The sequence below is a fragment of the Catharus ustulatus genome, chromosome W (assembly GCF_009819885.2).
Source record: "Catharus ustulatus isolate bCatUst1 chromosome W, bCatUst1.pri.v2, whole genome shotgun sequence".
Taxonomy (NCBI): domain Eukaryota; kingdom Metazoa; phylum Chordata; class Aves; order Passeriformes; family Turdidae; genus Catharus; species Catharus ustulatus.
The window spans coordinates 7,041,053-7,058,812 of record NC_046261.2 but is presented as its reverse complement, the minus strand read 5'-3'; the positions used below and the strand labels follow the sequence as shown (position 1 = coordinate 7,058,812).

Below are 17,760 nucleotides of genomic sequence, written 5' to 3'. Positions count from 1 at the left end.
CAGGGCTGCTCTTCACTCTCTACAAGTTCCTGAAAGGTGGTTGTAGTCAGGTGGGGGTTGGTCTCTTTCTCCAGGCAGCAACTGACAGAACAAGAGGAGACAGTCTTAAGCTGCACCAAGGGAAATATAAGTTGCATATTAGGAAAAAGTTTTTTACAGAAAGAGTGATAAAGTACTGGAATTCTCTGCCCAGGGAGCTGGTGGAGTCACCATCCCTGGATGTGTTTAAAAAAAGATTGGATGTGGCACTCAGTGCCATGGTTTATTTGAGGTGTTAGGGCATGGGTTGGACTCGATGATCTTAAAGGTCTCTTTCAACCTAGTGATTCTGTGATTCTTGATCTGTTCATCCCCCAGCCTGGATTGATCCCAGGGATTCCCCTGACTCAGGTAAAGCACCAGCACTTGGTCTTGTTAAACCTCATTATTCCAATGAGCCACTTCTCGAGCTTGTCCAGGTCCCTCTAGATGGCCCTGTCCTTCAGGTGATTCACCTACACCACTCAGCTTGGTGTCATCTGCAAACCTGCTGAGGGTGCCCTTGATCCCTTAGTGTCATTAATGAAGATATTAAATAACACTGGTCCTGAGGGACACCACCGGTCACTGATGTCTACTGAGACTCAGAGTTGTTGACTACAACCCACTGGATGCGACCATCAAACCAATTCCTTCTCCCTTGAAGAGTCCACTCATCAAATCCATCTGTCGCCAATTTAGAGAGAAAGATGTTGTGGGGCTCTGTATCAAAGGCTTTACAGAAGTCCACAGAAAGGACATCTGTAGCCCTTTCCTTGTCCACTGATGGAGTAGCTCCATCAGAGAAGGCCACTGGGTTGGTCAGGCAGGACTTGCCCTTGCTGAAGCTGTGTTGGCTGTCCCAAATCACCTCCCTGTCCTCCATGTGCCTTAGAAGAGCTTCCCAGAAGATCTGTTTCATGATCTTCCCAGGCACAGGGGTGAGGCTGACAGAGAGGTGGTTCCCAGGGTCCTCCTTTCTACCCTTTTTAAAGATAGGTACAATGTTTTCCTTTTTCCAGTCACCTGGGACTTCACCTGACTACTGTGCCTTTTCAAATATCATGGAGAGTGGCCTGGCAACTACATCAGCCAATTCCCTCAAGACTGGGATGCATCTCATTGGGTGACATGGACTGATGTACATTCAGGTTCCTCAGGTGGTCATGAGCCTGATCTTAGAGTGGGAGGCACTTTGCTCCCCCATTCCCCATCCTGCTGTCCATCCATTCGACAGGTGTGGGAAGAGAGGTTGCCATTGAAGACTGAAGTAAAAAAAATGTAGCCTTCTCCTTGTCCATTCTTAACATTTTTCCAGCACTATCAGGGTGGTAACACCTTCTTTGACAACTGACAGACCAGTAGAAGTCCTTCCTGTTTATTCTTTTCATCCCTTGTCAGGTTCAGTTCCAGCTCTGCCTTGGCCTTCTTGACCTCATCCCTGCACAACTGGACTGCATCCCTATACTCTTCCCAGGATACCTATCCTTGTTTCTATTGCCTGTGCATTTCCTTCTTACCCTTTAGTTTGACCAGCAGGTCCCCACTCAGACATGCCCGTCTCTTGCCTTGCCCAATTTCTCGTTCCTGGAGATCACTGGCTCTTATGCTCTATGGAAGGCTTCCTTCAACATGTGCCATCTCTAATCTGCTTCCTTGTCTTTGAGGGCAATTTCCCAGGGGTTCCTACTGACTGACTCCTAGAAGAGCTGGAAGTTTGCTTTCCTAAAGTTCATCATCCCAACTTTACTCTTCCTCCCCATAATTCTACCAGGCACTCAAGTGAGCCTGACAGGCCTGTAGTTTCCAGGATCATCCTTCTTGCCCTTATTTAAAATTGGGATGTTTGCCAGCTTCCAGTCAGCTGAGGCCTTTTCAGATTCCCAACACCATTCAAAAATTATTGAGAGAGGTCTCGTGGTGACATCAGCAGCTCTTTGAGGAGCCGAAGATGGAGGCAAAGAATGCATTAAACATCTCTGTTTTATCCATGTCCCTATTTGTGAGGTGGCCATCCTCATCCTGTAATGGGCCAATGTTATTTCTTCACTGCCTTTTGCTATTAATGTATTAAAAAAACTCTTTTTTATTGTCCCCCACAGTTTTGGTAGCTCCAACTCCAGTTGAGTTTTGGCCACAAATATTCTCCCTCCAGTGGCGAGCAACATCTCCGTATTCTTCCTATACCACCTGACCTTGCTTCCACTGGGCACACACCTTCCTTTTTAGCCTTATTTCCAAGAGATCACTGTTCAGCCACATCCAGCCTTCTGCCTCGACTGCTTGACTTCCAACATTGGGCAATTTCCTGCTCCTGTACCCTTAGGATGTGATGTTTAAATAGGGACCAGCATTGATGGATCCAGCACCTTCAGAAGTTTTTTCCCGGGGGACCTTACTCACTAGTTCCCTGAGCAGCCTGAAGTCTGCTCTCCTCATGTCCAGAGCTGAGGTTTTGCTGGCACTTTTCCTTCTGTCAACAGATTTTAAACTCGATCCCTTAATAATCACTGTGGCCAAGATGGCTGCCAATCACCACTTTGCTCATGAGATCCTGTGTTGACCAGTAGCAGATCAAGGAGGGCATCTTTCCAAGTTGGCTCCCTTAGGACCTGTTCCATGAAGTTATCATCCACATGTTTTAGCAATCTTCTGGACCTGTTTGTACCAGCTGTGTTATATTCCCAGTTAACAACTGGCAAGTCCCCCATAAGGACAAGGGTGGCTGATTTAGAGGTGTTCCTCAAAGAATAATTCATCGGTGTCATGGTCCTGGCTAGAAGGTCTATAGAAGATTTTCACTATGACATCCTCATTATTTGTTTGCCCCTTGATTCTTACCCAGAGGATCTCAACCATGCTATGGCCAACTGTAAGTTCAACACATTCCAGTCCCTCCATTACATACAGTGCCACACCCCCTCAACCTTACCTGCCCTTCCTATCCCTCCTAAAGAGACTGCAATCATCCATCATGACACACCAGTCTTGAAGTAATTCAGAGCTGTACAATCACAGTCTCCAAGTCTCCAGAAGCCCTTGCTACTTCCACCTCAGAAGTACAGAAATGCAGTCTGTACACATACCTTCAGTAATTGTCTCACATTTCCATGTTATATAAGAAAGATTAGATATATAACATCCTTCCTGTGTTTTTTCTCTGGATTGGTGTCTAGTGCCATTCCTTTTGTCCTCCCAAGCAAACAATTAATTATTTTGCTAACTTTCTTTATCAAAGTTTGCAATTTGTCAACCAAACTTTCAAGGACAAATGACAGTAGCAACAAAAAGCTCAGTATAGGCACTTGCTATTTGTCACTGGAAAATTTATCAGCATAACAAATCGCTTTCACTCCAAATTACAGGCCAAAACCTCACTGTCAGGGATCACCTATTCTAAATAGCACAAATTATCCACACCTCTTCAAAACATTTCTAAAATGCAAGATTAGAGGAAGTAAACATCTGGGAAGATTCTTGCAGCATCAAGAACTGGTTCTCTCAATCAGCGTTTATTAATTTCTTTAAGAAGTCAAAATGGTAGCACCATTAGTAACAGTATTTCAGTTGTGTGCTTTGTCAATGAGAATTGGAAAACTAACGTACAGGTAAATCAAAAAACTCCTCTTCCACTTTTTCAGCCTCTCGAATGCTGAAAACTTACTATCTGAATTGTACAGTTGTTTTCAGAAATATTCATGAAAGGTATATATTCAAAACGAGTTCCAAGACAACCAATTGAAACACCAGTAACTTTAACCAGAAAAATAATTCAAATATTCTTCTGCCTGAATGGTTACCGAGCAAGTTATATTTCTTTAAGAAGTCTATGCAGCAGTGGGGGAAGGTGTTGGAAAATTCTTTTAAATTTAGCACAATAGTATATGATCCCTATGTTAGTGGTTAATGCTTAGTTTTGTAGCATATAGTGCTTAGTACAAATGCCAGAGATTACTGTGGCCTTGTGTTAACTCCCTACATCTGTGACTAATAAGTCTTATGCCAGCTAATGCTTCCTTGTTTACTTACAGCAGTAATTAATATGCACTACCAGATGTCTTAGTTTTGAGAACAGAGAGCGCTGGAGTAAAGAATGATAAGGGAAGTGCATTGTGACCTGACCACATATTTGAGATACTCTTAAGGAGGAAAGATTGATCAGATGATCCAGGAACATAAAAGGGAATTTTGAGGAATGGGATGTTCCCAAACGACTACCAAAGACCCTCAAAAGAACCCTACTCATATACAAATGTTTGTGGAAATAACACGCATATATGCATTGTATTCGGGAAATGTGATGAAAATGTAATAGACATATGATGAATATGTATTAGCTTCAGGAATATAACCTGGTCTGTTAGGTTACTGGGCATGCATACTTTGAGGAGAATTCCCCATGCATCCAGTGATGCTAATAAAGCAATGTTTGTTTCCTAACATAAAAAAAAACTGTTTGGAGTGTTTATTTCCCAGTTTTAGGTGACAATGGTAATCATATTTGAGTGGAAGTAGCTTAGATTCACAATGTTGTTAAATTAATAAGCTCAAACATCAATTTTGCGTACAGAGTTTAAAAAAATACATTTAGTCTCTGCCATTTACACAAGTCTCACAACAAGTCCTTTAGCACAAAACCTCCTAAAATACTGATGATGCTGGCATGCTATACAATTACTTTTCACTTGCATTTGAGCCACATTTCTTCTATCACAATTTACCACAGTATATGCCTGCAGAAGATGAACCACAGTGATCATTTAGCAGTCACAGGATCATAGGATAATTCAGTTAAGAAGGAACCTCAGGAGGCCTTTAGTTGATCCTTGTGCTCAAAGCAGGGTGAGCAAGACCATGTGTCCTGGTTCCAACCAGGTCAGGGTTAATTTTTGCAGTAGTTGTGAGGGGGCATGGTCAGGACCCAGAGGTTATTCTATACTACCTCACATCATTGCTGGGTGCAAAGGGAAAGAGAGTGCCTTCTGGGGAGAAGGGGCTTCTTCCAGTGGAGTAATTGGGGCAGAGGAAATCATCTGCTATTGTAGAGGGGTTTCCATGTGAATAATTTCCTTTCTTGTACCCTTTGTCATTAGTATTGCTGCTGTCACTGTTCCTTTTCTTATCTCATTGCTGTTTCCAGCAAATTGTTCTTATCTCAACCTGGGATCTTTATCTTTTGTGCCTCCAATTCTCCTCTCCAGCCCACCACAGCAGGAGGGGGAGGGGAAAATGGGAGAGAGTGGCACTTGGTTTTGGATAGCCTTGGTGGGGGCACTGAATTGGGAAGTGTAGGGGCACTGAATTGGGAAGTATCACTTCTAAACCATGACACTATGTTATGCAAGGCTTATCCAGCCAGGTCTTAAAAAAATCCTAGAATGAAAAATGCACAGATTTTGTGGGCTTTTCTAATGCTCGACTGTCCTGATATTGAAAAAAGTTTTCCTTATATTTAGTCAGAACCTCCCATTTCAATCTAAGTCCATTGTCTCTCATCCTTGCTCCACAACACTGTGGAAAGTCTGACTCAAGTCTTCCTGATAATCTCATAGGTGTGAGGAAACTGCTCTAAGGTCTGTCTGTCCATTGTGTGTCATCCCATCTGTGTGTCCCTGCCCTCATCATCATCTATATCCACGCTCAAAGACTTGTTTTATCCAGGCTGCACAACCACAATGACCCTCACCTTCTCTGAAATCTCCCCTATCTCTTCCCTCTCCACCTAATCCAACCACCCATAAAGATTTAATTTTGTTTCAGGATTAAAGAGAAGAAAACACTATTGCATCTTTTTACTACTGCCATGTAAATACATAAGCACTGAAAACTTACAGTAATTTCATGACTATAAGGCGCACCCTTTTGAATAAATTTTTCCCCCGAACCCAGAAGTGCGCCTTATAGTCCGGTGCGCCTTATATAATGGACAAAGTTGCAAAATTTGCCAAACCGGAAGTGCGAGTCGCAATGGGGGGGTTGTGCCGCGGGAGTGCCGAGTCGCGAGGGGGGGGCGGGAGCAGGCGGCCACGGTCGGCAGGAGCCGCGTGGGGAGGGAGGGAGCTGCCGCCGGCCCCGGCCCGGGCGGAACAAGAAGCTGGGCAGCGTCACCCTGGGCGCAGGGGCGGGGGGAACGAGAAGCCGGGCGGTGCCGGCCCCCGTCCGGGTGTGGGGGAAATGAGAAGTTGGGTGGCCCCGGCCCGGACACGGGGGGAACGAGAAGTGCGAGCCCGCAACAGTCCTGAGCAGAGCCCGCCCGGCGGCGGCATCAGAACAGCGGCAGCGCAGCCCAGGCGGCCATGGCAAAGCAGCGACAAGCAGCGCGGTCGCGGGGAAGTGGGGAGAAGCAGTGGCGCCGCTGCCGGCCATGGGGAAGCGGCGACAAGCGGCGCAGTCGTGGGGAAGCGGGGAGAAGCGGCACAGCTGCCGCCACGGGAAAGCAGCGAGAAGCGGCGAGAAGCGCTGCCGCCGCCGCAGGAAAGCGGTGAGAAGCGCTGCTGCCGCCGGTCGGGGGGAAGCCGGGACGCAGCGTGGCCGCACGGTGGGACCCGGGAGCCGTGAGCCGTACCAGCCAGCGCCGGGGGCGGGCGGGAGTGCCGGTGCCCGCTGCACGGGGAGGGCGCCTGGGGCTGCGTTTAAAGGTTACACCGATCTTTGAAAAATGTTTGCAAATTGAGCACCTGCCAGTAATTCGTTACTTTGTTGCGCGCCGCGCGGCTCCTCACTGCAAAAAAAAAGTGCGCCTTATAGTCCGGTGCGCCTTATGGTCATGAAATTACTGTAAATTAGCAAGAATATGCCCAAATGCTTACCCCTACCTTATTAAATCACATCTATCTCAGTCATTGCTTTTTAGAGAGAATATTACATACAGCAGTATGCATTACATATTTTAGCATAAATAATTATTTTCTCAGCTGACTGACAGATTATCCTATTCCTTCTGCACAGCTACGGTTTTCAGGCTTCATTTATGCTATATATATTGTGTTAATTGATCTACCTTTAATTTCATGTTCATAAAATTTGATGATTGCAATCAAGACAAGCATTTCATGTTAAAACACTTTTGAGCTGGTTGAGTTCAATACTTGTAATGCTGCCTTTAAATAATTTCTTATGTAGAGCAACTGAAACCATTCCTTTAAAGAATTTAATCTTCATATTTGAAAGTATTTAAAATTATTGTGTCCTTTATGAATTTGAGATTTGTTTTGAAGTATAATTAGTCAATTTTTGAACCTTCAGAAATTTCTTCTGAATCAATGGCTCAAAATAATTTTATATCCAAAACTTAATGACATACTCTAGTACTATTGGAATACAGAAGTTGGGAGAACTAACTACCTATTTAAACTCTGTGTTTTGAAACTAGGAAAAAAATACATTGATATATATGACTGCTAGATTACCTTTAAGGGTTCCATCACTTCCAGATGGAGAGCAGACTGACTGTGGTGACCTCAAGGAAAAAGATGCAGCATTCCTTACTGAAGGATCGCCATCCTAAAGTGACCATGATAAAAAAAAAAATCATGAACACTTGACAAAATAAAGACTGAAATTAGTACATATACTGATAAAATGGACTGAATGAAAAAGCATACAAAAATATTAGAAAAATATTTATTTATTAAAAAAACTTTGTCATTTGGACTGCTATTAGACTACTATATAGGCAAAATTCAAAAAAACAATCAGCCTTAAGAATTTAGAACCAGAACATGCACACAAAAATATATCCATGTATGTCCTCCAGCCATATAAGCACTTTAGGTTGACATTAAGATTTCATTTAGAAGTTTTTTCTTACATATAGTAAAGAGTTGAAAAATAGAAAGATGAACTCTACAATATCAACTGAAAGAAATTAAGTATAAGTAGATTTTTCTCTTTTTTAAACAAATTCAACCTTTTTAAAATTAGCCTATCCTTAAAGTATATTAGAATACCATCTTACTTTTAAAGTTAAGCAAACCAAAACTTTATATTCAAACCCTCCAACAAAAACACATCAGGACTGAACAAAATCTGTAGCACACCCATTGTGGCAACTGAGATAGATGGATGACAACTACACACTCCCTCTGACAATGGCCAAACAGCCAATTTCCACATGCATAGCAGTAGATCAGCCACTGTACATTATGCCTTGTGAAGGCATAGTTCACACTGCTTAAGGATAAAGAAAATAGTTTGATATTTATGAACTGAAAGTGCTTACAAGGCAATGAAAAATTCATAAGAAACCAGATTTCATCAATATCATCAAACGTAGGCATTTACAAAACAATTCTATTCAATTTTTCCCCTCCCACAGCAAAATGAATCTAAAACTCATGATGTGCTATTAATTACACTTATTTTTCTAACTGCAAAAAGACTCGTTGCCAGGTGAGAAAGCCTCATGTGCAAAGAAATCTAATATTCCGATTAAATGCAATAAAAATAACTATGCCTTAAACTTACATGTTTTTTATTGCAAGTCAAAATGAATTAATTTGCTGATGTAACAGTTACTTGTTTATTTAATACACTGAAAGTAAGGAGTTGATTTTTTCAAACAAGAATTATCTTTGAATTATAATAAATCTCAAACCCACCGAAATACTGGGGGGAAAAAAAGCTTAGTAACTTTTATAGATATATTTTTTATTAGAACAGGAGAGGTCTTCTAGCCACAGACTGCAAAGGACAAAGGCAAAGATGCCTTTTATTAAATTAATTAAACTAAATAACTAGGTAGATGACCTTTCAGGTACACACATGCCATTATTCAAAATTTGTCAGCTACTGTAGAAGTCCTCATTGACTGTTTTCTAGATCAGAACTTCATCAAATGGTGAAATGTAAGCACAAACATATATTCTGAGCACATCCTCACATGTACTTACAGCCCAGAAAGACAACTGCAGCCTGGGCTTCATCAAAAGCAGTGTAACCCAGAAGGCCAAGGCAAGCGATTCTGTCCCTCTACTCTGCTCTGGTGAGACCCCACCTGCAGTGCTGCCTCCAGCTCTGGAGTCCCCAGCACAGGAAGGACATGGACCTGCTGAAGCAAGTCCAGAAGAGGCCACCAAGATGATTAGAGGGCAGGAGCACCTCTGCTATGAGGAAACGCTGAGAGAATTAGGGCTCTTCAGCCTGGAGAAGAGAAAGCTCCAGGAAGACCTTAGAGCAGCCTTCCAATATCTGAAGGGAGCCTGCAAACAAAGCCAGAGAGGGACTCTTTATCAGGGAGTAGAGCAATAGGACAAGGAACAAGGGCTTAAAGCTGAAAGAGGGTAGATCTAGATTAGATGTTAGGAAGGAAGTCTTCCCTGTGGGTGGTAGTGAGGCCCTGGCATGAGTTGTCCAGAGAAGCTGTGGCTGCCCCATCCCTGGAAGTGTTCAAGGCCAGGTTGGATAGGGCTTGGAGCAACCTGGTCTAGTGCAAGGTGTCCCTGTCCATGGTAGGGGGCTAGAACTAGATGGTATTTAAGGTCCCTTCTAACCCAAGCCATTCTGCGTTTCTCAGGTTTCTCAAAAAACGGTCCTTTAAGTGAGTATATGCACAGTGATCCTTCAATTATATGCTTATTGATTTAATAGAATCAAATATTGCAAATACACGTTATCCTGCAGACATTCATAACTTTTAAAGAACAAATCCTAAAGTTAAGAAAAAAGATAAACAAAGTTTTATATTTTATGATTTAATCATCCTTGATCATAACTATATCTGCCAATGGCAACACTGCTTTTAAAAAAGGTGCAACATTATGATTAACTTGATTGTTCATATATAAACGCAAAACTTGAATTACTTCAACTTCTTCAAACTGTTTTCTGGAGGATGGTTACTAAAATCAGTTTTTAAAGATATACTGATTTACCAAAATATGAGTATTGGTCTAGTACTGATACTCAACTGTGACGGACAAAAGACTCTCTAACAATTTAAAGTTAGAAAGGGTATGTTTATTCAGCGCTGGGCAGCAGCATGGGGTAGCCCCCTAATACGCACTGCAAAATTACAGGTGGTCACAGAGTCTATTTATTGACAAAAGGTTTAAACAAATACATATTCATAATACCAGCCCCTCCCATCCCCTGCTTCTTATGGTAATTAGCTTGAATGGCTATTAAGCATGCGTGGTTGACTTCTTGAATTAAGTCTGGGGTCGTTTTTGTGGGGAGGGGTTTTAAAAGGAGGAAGTAAGGCGAGTCTTCCTCGCCCTGAACTTTCGACCCTTTTCTATTAATGACAATACAAATGATTTCTGGGGATATTCCAATTTTTCAAAGAATGGGTTTCTGGTTGTGATTGTTTGTGCTTCTTCAGGCTTGCTTACCAGTTTTGACTTTTCCCATTGTAAGCACAGCAGAGTAAACATGAGATGACAGACGAACAATCAATTATTTAACTAAAATCTTAATTTTTCTAAGATTAGTGTTTCAATACCTACTTTTTACCCTTGGTCTTTTTCCCATTAAACTGAAAAATGATGGTAGGGTTTATGTTTTCATATTCGGTCAAGTTTTTTTCATAATTTTTTTAAGGTTGGAAAACATCTTTAAGATCATCAAGTCCAACCAATAAGAAAGCACCACCATTATGCTGACCATTAAACCATGTCCCCAAGTGCCACATCCACACATTATTTGAACACTTCCAAAGATGGTGACTCAACCATTGCCCGGAGCAGCCTGTTCCAATGCTTGACTACCGTTTCCATTAAGAAATTTTCCCAAATATCAGTCTAAACCTCCCCTAGCAAACCTTGAGGCCATTTCCTCTTGCCCTGTCTCCTGTTCCCCAGAGGAACCCAACCCCCACCTGGCTCCACCCTTCTTTCAGGGAGTTGTACAGAGTGAGAAGGTCCTCCCTGAGCCTGCTTTTCTCCAGGTTGAGCCCCCTGACAGCACTAAGCCACTCCTGGTGCTCCAGACCCCTCCCCAGCTCCATTGCCCTCCTCTGGACTTGCTCAAGCACCTCAATGTCTTTCCTGCAGTGAGGGGCCCAAACGGGACACAGCACTCGAGGTGTGGCCTCACCAGTGCCGAGTACAGAGGGACAATCACTTCCCTGGTCCTGCTGGTCACACCATTTCTGATCCAAGCCACGATGCCATTGGCCTTTTTGCCCACCTAGGCACACACACTGGCTCATGTTCAGCTGCTGTCGTTCAGCACCCCCAGGTCCTTTTCCTTGTGGGTAGCTTTCCAGCCACTCTGCCCCAGCCTGGAGCTGCATGGGGTTGTTGTGACCCAAGGGCAGGACCTGGCCCTTGTCCTTGTTGAACCTCATACAGTTGGCCTTGTTCCATTGCTCCAGTCCATCCAGATCCCTCTGCAGAGCCTTCCTGCCCTCCAGTAGATCAACACTTCCAACCCAACTTGGTGCCCTCTGCAAACTTACTGAGGGGGCACTTGATCCCTTTCTCCAGGTCATCAATAAAGATATTAAAAAGGGCTGGCCCCAATACTGAGCTTTGGGGAACTCCATGGATGACTGGTTGCCAATTGGATGCAGCTCCATTCCCCACCACTCTTTGGGCCTGGCCATCCAGACAGTTCCTAGCCCAGTGAAGACAGCACCTGTCCAACCCATGGGCTGCCAGCTTTTCCAGGACAGTGCTGTGGGAGACAGCATCAAAGGCTTTACTGAAGTCCAGGTAGTCACACACACAGTCTTTCCCTCACACACTAGGTGGGTCACCATGTCATGAAAGGAGACCAGGTTGACAAGCAGGACCTGCCTTTCCTAAACCCCTGCTGGCTGGGCCTGATGCCCTGGTTGTCCTGCACATGCCATGTGATTGCACCCAAAATGATCCATAACCTTCCCAGGTACTGAGGTCAGGCTGACAGGCCTGTAGATCCCCAGATCCTCCTTCCGGCCCTTCTTGTTTATGGCTGTCACATTGGCACCTCCAGTCACCTGGGACCTCCTCAGTTGGCCAGGACTGCTGGTAAATGATGGACGATGGCTTGGTGACCTCTTCTTCCAGCTCCCTCAGTACGCTTGGCTGAATCCCATCCAACCCCATAGACATGAGTGGGTCTAAGTAGCGTAGAAAGCCTTTTCCTCATCCTTTGTCACTATGTTTACTTCCACTTCATGTACAGGTGGAGACTCTCCTCGTCCCTCCTTTTGTTGCTGATGTATTTGTGGAACCACTTTTTGTTGTCTTTTACAGCAGTAGCCAGATGAAGTCCTAGCTGGGCTTTGGCCCTTCGAATTTTCTCCCTGCATGACCTCACAACATCCTTGTCCTCCTGAGCTGTCTGCCTCTTTTTCCAGAGGTGATGCACTCTCTTGTTCTCCCTGAGTTCCATTCAAAGTTCTCTGTTCAGCCAGGTCCGTCTTACCTGCCGGCTTGTCTTTCAACACATGGGGACAGCCTGCTCCTGCTCCTTTCAGGTTTTTTCTTAAAGCACATCCAAGTTTCCTGTAGCCCTTTGTCCTTCAGGACTGCCTGACATCTGATAAGTTGATGTCCCCCACGAGAACAAGGGTCAGCGATCGCGAGACTTCTCACAGTTACTCATAGAACATTTTGTCTGCTTCTTCATCCTGGCTGGGTGGTCTATAAGAGACTCCCATCAGGAGATCTGCCCTGTTGGTCTTCCCCTTGATTCTTACCCATAAACACTCAACCCTATTGGTACCATCATCAAGCTCCAGTCAATCAAAACACTCCCTAACATACGAGAGGTATCTAAAGTCTCTCCTTCCTTGCCAATCCCTTATAAAGAGTTTTTTGCCATCCATTGCAGCATTTCAGTCATACAAGTCATCCCACCATGTCTCCATGATTGCAACTATGTCATAGTTTCCCTGCTGCACCATGGCTTCCAGTTCTTCCTGTTTGTTGCCCATGCTGCACGCATTGGTGTAGATGCACTTCAGTTGCATTTGCTGATGATACAAAACTGGGGGGAGTGGTTGATAAACCTGAAGGCCGTGCTGCCATTTAGGGGTACCTTGATAGGCTGGAGAACTGGGTGGAGAGAAGCCTAATGAGGTTCAACAAGGGCAAGTGTAGGGTCCTGCACCTGGGGAGGAATAACCCCATGTACCAGCACAGGTTGGGGGTGACCTACTAGAGACGTAGTAGTTGGGGGATATATATTCATTTAATGCCAAGAACAGCTTCTTATTTTGAAGAATTTGCATTGCTGAAGTAAAGACTGAGAAAAATACCTGATGAGATTGTGTATTATAACAGATTCCTTCATTACAAAACTCTCTTAAGATATTACTTCTTAGCTAATATTTTTCATCAGCATAATTCTTTCATCTAAAAAGAGAAGACTAATAAAACTAATAGCTCTCTTAGAGTTCCAGTGTACTAATCCCTGTAAGGAATGTAGGTAGCCTGGTTTTATCAATACACTTGTTGAATACAAGTTTTTTGCTTCCACAAGCTAATTTTGGACGACAAGAGTTGCCCCTAGTTTTCATAAGGTAAATTAAATACATCTTTAAAAAAAAAGTCAAAAAAAGGCCTGCTTGTCACCAGGCTTTGATCAAGTTTTGTAACTGTTGTAGGCATCACTAAGACCACACAGTTCAAAGAACTAAAATCAAAAAATAAAAATGAAACTTCATGTGCTGTCTTCTTAGGAGGGGTTAAGAGACTGCGTGCCAAACTTGTAAAGAAGAGTCACAACATGCTTCATCCACAGGATGAGATGCTCATTAAGAAAGTGAAGAAGTTGAAAATACCATGGACGAAAGTTGCTGATTTTTTTCATTTATATTCAATACTTTAGCAATAATTTCTCCCACATGAACTAAAGTCACTGGGAAAACATATAAACAAACCAGGCCATAAAAGCACATAACAGGCCTGTAAGAAAAAATATTAAAAGGAATTTTTGCCTTTGACAACACTACTATATTACTGAATAGGTTATGCAATTGTCTCATCTAACTGACAGGGGAATCTTCAGAAAGATACGTTAACTATAAACCTATTTAGAATCTAGTATTGTTTACATCAATATATTGATACGATAATTGCAGAGAGACTCTACCATCTCTTTATAATACTCACGAGTAAGATTTTTTACTTTTCATACTTTCATCAATGTTACAAACTGTTCCAAAGGAGAGATCTAGAAAAAGCTTAAAACTTGCACATTAAAGTTGCACAGTTGAGTGCACACATCTGAAATCAAAATAAATTTTCCGTGATTTTATTAATCAACAGCATCCTCATAAAATATCTGACTTTTAAGGCAGCTAAACACATACTTGTTTTATCATAGCAAATATTTGTTTTATCATTATAAACTGATCTAGGTAACATACATCACTACTTATCCTGTGCACCATCTGTAGATAGTCTTCATTTGAGCCATGTCTAGAATTATCAGCATGATGATTAGCTGAATTTCCAGACAACTGACTTGAAACTTTATTTTCATGGAGATTCCTCATCCCAACTGTGACAATGGAACTGGATACTGAAGCTGAAATACAGAAAAATAAAAATAACTATACCAATATATTCACACAATTATTAACTCTCAAAAATCTCATAGAAAAGGCCATAATATTAATGAGTTGTATGCAAGAGGTCTAGGATTGGAACAAGAATCCAAACTTTCTTCACTGAATCCTTTTTCCACAAATACCTTGAATAAAATTAGTATCTAAGTTTTGAATTTTCAAGAGACTTAAACCTAAATTCCATGTACAGATTAGCCAAGCTTCACTCCACATCTATCCTAATTACAGTCAACATCATACTCATAGGTTATAGAAAATTTTATTTTCTTCTATATAATATGCATTCACTACCTTTATTAACTTCCAAGGTATTCATGAGACATATAACATTACATACAGAACAGCTATATAAGTTCTAAGCACACTGCTAAACTTTAGGAACAGATGATTTAAAAGAATGTAACAAATTCTACTTCCAAGAAAGGATAATGCCTAGATACTTAACAGTGTTCATGTTGTTCAAGATTGTTTTTAGAAAAGGGAAGAACAAAGAAATCCATTAATTCTAAAGGTCATCGTTGCCAGTTACTGCATACCTTGAGTATAATTCCAGTCAACTTAGCCTAGCCTACACTGGAAAGGTTTGGTAAGGTTAAATAAGCTGACAGAAAAATTTACATTACACTGGCAAAAATTATGTTTTCAGCAATACAGACAAACAATTGCCATAGCTAACAAATAAAAAGTTTTAGAGTTTTTTTTTATTTTTCTATTGTCATGTATATGTGACAACTATGCAAAATCAGTGTACATAGAGGAGAAGCATTAACGCCAAGGTCACTGGTTCAATCCCTACATGGGCCCTTCACTTAAGAGTTGGAATCAATGATCCTTCTGGGATTTTTTGAAATAAAATAAATACTACCACTGTACAGTCAGGAAAGTAAAGTTTAAGCATACCCCAAAAATTCCCTACCAACTCCAAGATTTGTATTAAGCATGTGACTCCTTCAAAGAAATTAGAGAGCTGTGAAACACACACATGAAGATAAAACTGACATGAGATAGGAGAATAAAATAAATGTTTTATAAAAGAATTACCTTGCTGCATCTGAGGATGTGGTGTATAACTTGGAGGATGTGAATATGGCATGTATCCTGCAGGACTTTGAGGAGCATATGGACTAGGCACTGGACTGTTCTGTTGTGCCAAAAATCTGTTACCAGAGCTTGTTTGTGATGGTACAAACCGGCTAAAAAATAAAATTAAAAAGTTTGAAAAAGGTTGAAGAGTAAATTTATACAAATTTCTTATTTCTTTTAGAAGACTGAGAGAGTTGGGGGTGTTTAGTCTGGAGAAAAGGAGGCTCAGGGGCCACTTTATTGTTGAAAGGCGGTAACAAACAACAGGACAAGAGGAAATGGTCACAAGTTATTCCAGGGGAGGTTTAGATTATGTATCAGGAAAAATTTCTTTACCAAAAGGTTTGTCAAGCACTGGTACAGGCTGCCCAGGGAAGTGATTAAGTCACCAACCTGGAGGTATTTAAAATGTGTGTACATGTGTCACTTAGGGACACGGTTTAGTAGTGGACCTGACAGTGTTAGGTTAACAGTTGGACTTGATGATCCTAGAGGTCTTTTCCACCTAAATGATTCTATAGATACATGCTATTTGCTGACACTCAAGTTTGAAAAATAACCAGAAAGTTTATGAGAAAGCTGATGGAAGACTGGTCAAATTACTGGGCCTATCCTCCTCTGAACAGCCTTTTGTATAACTGTTACAGCAGTATTCCATGTTTTTACAAGCCTTCTTTCCCACCCTTCTGTCACATTGGTAATGTTATACATGCTGGAACACATAGCCTCTTCTCTCTTGTCCTCCTGCCACAGGTAGAGAATAGCTGCAGGGGTGTCAGGAGGCAGGGGTATTATTTTAGCAGGAAAGAAAGTTTGCCAAAATTATGTGAGGGAGGGACAGCAGGGAATCCTGACTAATCAGAATACAAAGATTACTCATTAGCAAAAAGATGTTGCTTTGTCAGCTGAAGAAACTCACCCTGCTGTCAGACAAATGCAAAATATATCCTGACACTGATCACCTTCCATTCACATACTTGGAACAAGAATTGACTGTCACTGTAGACAGAATTTGCAGTTTCCTGCCCATCCCACCCCATTTAAAAGAGAATGTTACCTGGAAGGGCTATGTGAGATAGTGGTTTGTTGATAATTAGAAGATGCAGGACTACCTCTCATGGAATTCTGAGAAATATTAAACTGCGACATCATCATCCCTATTAAGAAGATAGCAGCATTACTTTACATGCATTTCCTTTTTAATCAATTAAGAAATTAATATATACAAAGAGATTATAAACTTTACAAACATTGACATCTTATACCTACAACTGTTAGAAAACATTTTTAAAATATTGATTTCATGTAAGATGTCCATTTTACACCATGACATAAAAAGAATGTTCCCTAAAGGAGTATTAATTCAATAATAAATATCAACAGCACTTCCCTCCTCTGTTCCCTAGCCAAAAACCTGCTAGCAATAGTAACATTTTATAACAGGTCATATACTCCACACCCCAGACTTGTGTGTGGAGTACTCAATGTGCCAATAAAATTTGGAAACTTCACAAGTCAGAAGAACACAGAAAACTTATCTCCCATTTTTAGATCAAGTACAACAAACAATCATCTCAGGTTGAGTGGTGCAAGATATTCTCCCTGCTCCCCCAATGCCATAGTGGTTCCTTTCTACCCAGGGACAACAGCTTTCTATTCCACCTCCACCACACTTAAAAGGAATGTTATCAAAGAAGGTGCTGAAATATTTTCAGTTGCAAAGAACCATCAGTATCCCATCTGTAGTTGCCAACAGCCTGTAGATTCCCACAGTCATGCTTTGAAAATTCAGTTGTACTAGGTGGCAAGCCACAACTACCAATGGGCCTGGAATTAACTTGCATCTTTATTAGGGAGAATTTAAATGAATCTTTTTTGTTTTCTCTCTTCCATACAGATATAAAGAATTTCTAACCACCACATAACACTGGAAGTTGAAATGGTACAGGTACACAAGAACTTATATGACTTTAAACCAGGTGATTTTAATGATAGAATTGAATGTCTTGCAGCTAAAACAGCATCAGAATTCACATACACACAGCAGCTTGGGAAGCCACAGGAAGTGATCCAAAGCCACGGGTAAAAGCACATCAGCAATGCAAATATTTAAACCTAGGTTTAGACAGATGGCTGACTAATCCAGAGTGTTTGGGTGT

General features: G+C 41.8%; 1 protein-coding gene across 3 annotated transcripts in view; it reads right to left on the bottom strand.

Annotated features, from left to right (window-relative positions):
* Positions 1–17,760, bottom strand: part of LOC117005088 (nipped-B-like protein) — a 174,179-nt gene that overhangs the window by 105,984 nt on the left and 50,435 nt on the right. For all 3 annotated transcript variants that reach the window (XM_033076350.2, XM_033076349.2, XM_033076347.1), the window contains exons 5-8: positions 16,659–16,758; positions 15,560–15,711; positions 14,318–14,478; positions 7,428–7,521 (exon numbers count right to left, since the gene is read on the bottom strand). In XM_033076350.2, the coding sequence (XP_032932241.1) occupies positions 7,428–7,521; positions 14,318–14,478; positions 15,560–15,711; positions 16,659–16,758 (507 nt within the window). The remainder of the gene's footprint in view (positions 1–7,427; positions 7,522–14,317; positions 14,479–15,559; positions 15,712–16,658; positions 16,759–17,760) is intronic.